Below are 6,183 nucleotides of genomic sequence, written 5' to 3' on the forward strand. Positions count from 1 at the left end.
CGCTTTGCCAGACTTGGAGGAGGAGGAGGGGCCTGACGCGTTGGTGGACTTGGAGGAGCAAGAGTCTGCTGGCTCGGTGGCGGACTTCGACAAGGAGTCGGCTGATGCGGTGTCGGTGGCCTTCGAAAGATGATGCAATCCTTTCTCCATAGGATGATACGATGGTTGGCCTCTCCCAGTGTGTGCTCCTCGTCACCTCCAGGAATGTCAAGCTCTAGCCCCGAATATTGGTCCACCACCTCATCAACCAAGACACGAGCATAGCCCGCTGGAATCTAATATTTCTATAACTAAAAAACATTTCTATATAACTAAAATTTCTAATAGTTCTATAACTAAAAAAATTCTATATAACTAACATTTCTAATATTTCTATAACTGAAAAACAGAAAAATTGCTAACATTTCTATAATAATGTGTGTGTGTGTGTGGTACATGGCGGCCGGGGTAGGAGCTCACCGGCGAGGCGCGACGACAGGGGGGCGGCGACGGGGACGGAGATGGGCGGTGATGACGGGGATGGGGACGGGGCGGCAACGACGGGGACGGGGACGGGCCGGGCGCCAGGGACAACAGGAGGACAGGGCGGGGCGCGGCGACGGACGGCGACGGGGGCGGCGGCGAGGGGCGGCGGCGACGAGGCAGAGGAGAAAGAAGCAGAGGGAGAGATGAGAAACTGGCAAATTTTTTGAAGTGTTTTCTTATATAGAACAACCTTTAGTACCGGTTGGAGCCACGAACCGGTACAAAAGGTCTGTTTTGGCCAGGCCAAGCGGCGGGAACGACACCCCTTTAGTACCGGGTGGTGGCTCCAACCGGTACTAAAGACCCTCCCCTTTAGTATCAGTTTGAGCCACCGCCCGGTACTAAAGGGGGTGCGCTGGCGCAGGTGCGGTGTGAAATGTTTAGTCCCACCTCGCTAGCCGAGGGGCGTCCGCACTAGTTTATAAGCCCCAGTACGGTAGCTCTCTCGAGCTCCTCTCCAAAGCAGGCCTACTGGGCCTAAATGTTCTGTGCTGCCTGTGGGCCTACTGGGCCTTTGCGGGCCTGCATCCTGGCCTAACAACAGGTTGGGTTTCTAGTCGTATGCAGGCCGCTGTGGCGCAGTAGGCGGGATTTTTTATTTTCTTATTTTTTTTTGCTTTATTTAATTTTGTTTTATTTATTTTTTAGTTGTTTTTTGATGTATTTAGAGTTTCTTTGTGAATATTTTTGCTTTAGGTACAAAAAATTACAAACTTTCTGTTAGTGCCGGTAGTTTACAAATTTGAATATTTTAAATTTTGAATTATTTGAAATTTGTGTGAATCACTAGTTTGTGAATAACTTAACTTTGAAAATAGATTTTTCAGTGATTTTTTTTCTTATGTTTAATATTAGTGTGTTTTATCATTATATTCAATTTGGTAATGCTTAGGTTATTTAAAAAATGAAATGCCTCTGTAACGGATGAGTTTTCGTCCGAAACCCTGATACTTCGAAAGAGATTGTCCATTTTGTACACGAAGTGCATCCAGTTTTTGCGGTAACCCTCTCTACTTTTTTGCACATGCTATGTGGGTGAAATTATAATACCATGCCAACTTTCAACCTTTTCTAAGTTCATTTGAAATGCTTTTCAATTTCAGGGTCATTTAGCTGAAAAAAATCAGTAAATGCATGAAAGAATTTGTTTGCACATAAAATTTCTCCGCGTTTCAAATGCCAAAACACATAACTACCCTAACTATTACAGAGATTCCCTCCTGGGTGTGAAACACGGAAGAAAGTGATGATAGTGAAGTCGATCACATCATAGATCTTTGGGTGTGAAACTTTTTCTTCGCGTGTGTCCCTTTGCGCCGTAGCCATGGAAAATCTTCATCATTTAACTGGATGCTCGGGTCAATATTCACTGTGAATGGAGCAATTTCATCAAACTTTTCATAATCTTCTGACATGTCTATCTTGTCACCCACTCCCACGATGTTTCTCTTCCTAGAAAGAACTATGTGGCGCTTTGGCTCATCGTATGATGCATTCGCTTCCTTATCTTTTCTTTTTCTCAGCTTGGTAGACATATCCTTCACATAGAAAACCTGTGCCACATCATTAGCTAGGACGAATGGTTCGTCTGCATACGCAAGATTGTTGAGATCCACTGTTGTCATTCCATACTACCGGTCTTCCGTTACCCCGCCTTGTGTCATATTGACCCATTTGCACCGAAACAAAGGGACCTTCAAACCACGTCCATAGTCAAGTTCCCATATCTCCTCTATGTAACCATAATATATTTCCTTTCTCGTCTTGGTTGTTGCATCAAAGCGGACACCATAGTTTTGGTTGGTGCTCTTCTTATCTTGGGCGATCGTGTAAAATGTATTACCATTTATCTCGTACCCTTTGAAAGTCATTATATTAGAAGATGGTAACTAGGACAGCGAGTACAGGTCATCTTTAATAGAGGCGTCATGCATGGTACGTGTCTGCAACCAGCCGGCGAAACTCCTGGTTTGTTCACATGTAATCTAGTCATCAGACCGCTCCGGGTGTTTGGAGCGTAGAAAATTCTTGTGTTCGTCCATATACGGAGCCACCAAGGCGGAATTTTGTAGAATTGTGTAGTGTGCTTCAGAGAATGTCCGTCCATACATATTATTTGATCCCCTCCTAGCGTGCCTTTTCCATCTAGTCTGCCCTTCTGCCGCGATCCAGGAACACCAATCGGCTTAAGGTTAGGAATAAAGTCAATACAAAACTCAATGACCTCCTCATTTTCATGGCCCTTGGAGATGCTTCCTTCTGGCCTAGCACGGTTATGAACATATTTCTTTAAGACTCCCATGAACCTCTCAAAGGGGAACATATTGTGTAGAAATACAGGACCCAAAACGTTAATCTCTTCGCATAGGTGAACTAGGATGTGCGTCTTGATGTTGAAGAAGGATAGTGGAAACACCAACTCAAAACTGACAAGACATTGCACCAAATCATTCTCTAACCTTGGTATGATTTCTGGATCGATTACCTTCTGAGAGATTGCATTGAGGAATACACATAGCTTCACAATGGCTAATCGAACGTTTTCCGGTAGAAGCCCCCTCAATGCAACCGGAAGCAGTTGCGTCATAATCACATGGCAGTCATGAGACTTTAAGTTCTGGAACTTTTTCTCTGCCATGTTTATTATTCCTTTTATATTCGACGAGAAGCCAGACGGTACCTTAATACTGAGCAGACATTCAAAAAAGATTTCCTTCTCTTCTTTGGTAAGAGCGTAGCTGGCATGACCCTGATGTATGCCGTCTTTTCCGTGCATATGTTGCTGGTCCTCCCATGCCTCAGGTGTATCTTTTGTCTTCCCATACACGCCCAAGAAGCCAAGCAGGGTCACGCAAAGATTCTTCGTCACGTGCATCACGTCGATTGCGGAGTGGACCTCTAGGTCTTTCCAATAGGGCAGGTCCCAAAATATAGATTTCTTCTTCCACATGGGTGCGCGTCCGTCAGCGTCATTCGGAATAGGTTGTCCACCAGGACCCTTTCCAAAGACTACCTTCAAATCCTTGACCATATCATATACAACAGCACCAGTACGGTGGCGAGGCTTCGTCCGGTGATCCGCCTCACCTTTGAAATGCTTGCCTTTCTTTCTTACGGTATGCCTGCTCGAAAGAAATCGACGATGTCCAAGGTACACATTCTTCTTACAATTAGCCAAATATATACTGTCGGTATCGTCCAAACAATACGTGCATGTGCGGTATCCCTTGTTTGTCTGTCCTGAAAGGTTACTGAGAGCAGGCCAATCATTGATGGTCACGAACAGCAACGCCTTTAGGTCAAATTCTTCCCCCATGTGCTCATCCCACGCACGTACACCTATTCCATTCCACAGCTGTAAGAGTTCTTCAACTAATGGCCTTAGGTACACGTCAATGTCGTTGCCGAGTTGCTTAGGGCCTTGGATGAGCACTGGTATCATAATGAACTTCCGCTTCATGCACAACCAAGGAGGAAGGTTATACAAACATAGAGTCATAGGCCAGGTGCTATGGTTGCTGCTCTGCTCCCCAAAATGATTAATGCCATCTGCGCTTAGACCAAACCATACATTCCTTGCGTCATCTGCAAACTCCTTCCTGTACTTTCTCTCGATTTTTCTCCACTGCGACCCGTCAGCGGGTACTCTCAACTTTCCGTCTTTCTTACGGTCTTCTCTGTGCCATTGCATCGCCTTGGCATGCTCTTTGTTTTGGAACAAACGTTTCAACCGTGGTATTATAGGAGCATACCACATCACCTTGGCAGGAATCTTCTTCCTAGGGCGCTCGCCCTCGACATCACCAGGGTCATCGCGGCTGATCTTATAGCGCAATGCACTGCATACCGGGCAAACGTTCAAATCCTCGTACTCATCGCGGTAGAGGATGCAATCATTAGGGCATGCATGTATCTTCTGCACCTCTAACCCTAGAGGGCAGACAGCCTTCTTTGCTTCGTACGTACTCTCGGGCAATTCGTTGTCCTTTGGAAGCATATTCTTTATCATTACCAGCAACTTTCCAAATCCCTTGTCAGATACACCATTCTCTGCCTTCCATTGCAGCAATTCCAGTGTGGTGCCCAGCTTTTTCTTGCCACCTATGCAATTCGGGTACAACAATTTTTTGTGATCCTCTAACATGTGCTGCAACTTCTTCTTCTTCAAATCACTTGCGCAGTTTATCTTTGCATCGGCAATGGCCTGACCTAGATTATCAACGGGCTCATCTGATGTCTCTTCTTCAGCTTCTTCCTGCATTGTCGGCTCAGCTTCTTCCCGCATTACCGGCTCAGCTTCTTCCCTCATTGTTGTATCATCGTATTCAGGGAACCCATGGCCAGGATAGCTGTCGTCATCCTCTTCTTCTTCATTGTCTTCCATCATAACCCCTCTTTCTCCGTGCTTGGTCCAAACATTATAGTGGGGCATGAAACTGGACTCAAACAGGTGGACGTGAATGGTTCTTGACGTAGAGTAATTGTGACCATTCTTACAGCCAGCACATGGACAAGGCATAAAGCCATCCGCCCGCTTGTTTGCCTCAGCCGCAAGCAGAAAAGTATGCACGCCATTAATGAACTCGGGAGAGCATCGGTCATCATACATCCATTGCCGGCTCATCTTTAATACACAGCACCGAAAACACCAAATTCATACAATACATAAAGTTCATACAACACTTAAATGCAACAAACAAATAACTCTCTAGCTAAAGAATTTAAATGCAACAACAAATGCGATCAAGATCGCAACTAAGGTAACAATTGATCCAACAGCATAATGATACCAAGCCTCACTATGAATGGCATATTTTCTAATCTTTCTAATCTTCAAGCGCATTTTCTCCATCTTAATCTTGTGATCATCAATGACATCGGCAACATGCAACTCCAATTCCATCTTCTCCCCCTCAATTCTTTTCAATTTTTTCTTCAAATCCTCGTTTTCTCTTTCAACTAAATTTAACCTCTCGACAATATGGTCGGTTGGAATTTCCGGTTCAACTACCTCCTACATACAAATATCTATGTCAACTTGATGGGCATAATTTGTCATAAACACGAAATGCAACAAAAATAGTTTTAAAAGAGAATATACCACATCCGAATCATAACCCGGATGAGGGCCGACGGGGACGGATATCAAAACCATGGCACTATGTATAACAAACAACGTATGGGTAAGATAATTATACAAGTAACTATATATCCAAATCACACAAACATCAATTTTTTATATAAAACATTCATGAACAAGAGGCTCACCACAAGGTGGTGCCAGCGACGGGACGTTGCGGGCGATCGACGGTGGTTACGACGGAGATTTAGAAGGCACTAAGTAAACCACACCTACATATGCAAACTAAGTGTTATTTTTGACCTCAGATTGCATATAAATCAAATACTAGCACATATATATAATTCCTCCCAAATTACTAAACTCAAAAATCAATCACTATATAAAGCATTGCACGACCTAATCTAGCAATGGGAGATGAAAGGACAAAGTTGCTAACCTTTGTGATCATTTGAATGGATGGGGGCCTTCAAATCTTGACAAATTTTGGGCAAAATGTGTGATGAGCTTGAGAGGAAGAGGGAAAGAACAGAGAGGAGAGGGGAAAGGGGAAGAACAGAGCGAGCTCGGGTGGACGA

General features: G+C 44.4%; 1 protein-coding gene across 1 annotated transcript; it reads right to left on the minus strand.

Annotated features, from left to right (window-relative positions):
• Nucleotides 1-3,316: 3,316 nt before the first annotated feature.
• On the minus strand, nt 3,317-5,149 carry LOC123107314 (uncharacterized; the record flags this gene model as incomplete). Its single annotated transcript, XM_044529296.1, has 2 exons — nt 4,097-5,149; nt 3,317-3,688 (listed from the first exon to the last, which is right to left on the minus strand). Coding segments are annotated over exons 1-2 (1,425 nt in total), but the record flags the coding sequence as incomplete, so codon positions are not given.
• Nucleotides 5,150-6,183: the final 1,034 nt, after the last annotated feature.

This window comes from Triticum aestivum, chromosome 5A (assembly GCF_018294505.1).
Source record: "Triticum aestivum cultivar Chinese Spring chromosome 5A, IWGSC CS RefSeq v2.1, whole genome shotgun sequence".
NCBI lineage: Eukaryota > Viridiplantae > Streptophyta > Magnoliopsida > Poales > Poaceae > Triticum > Triticum aestivum.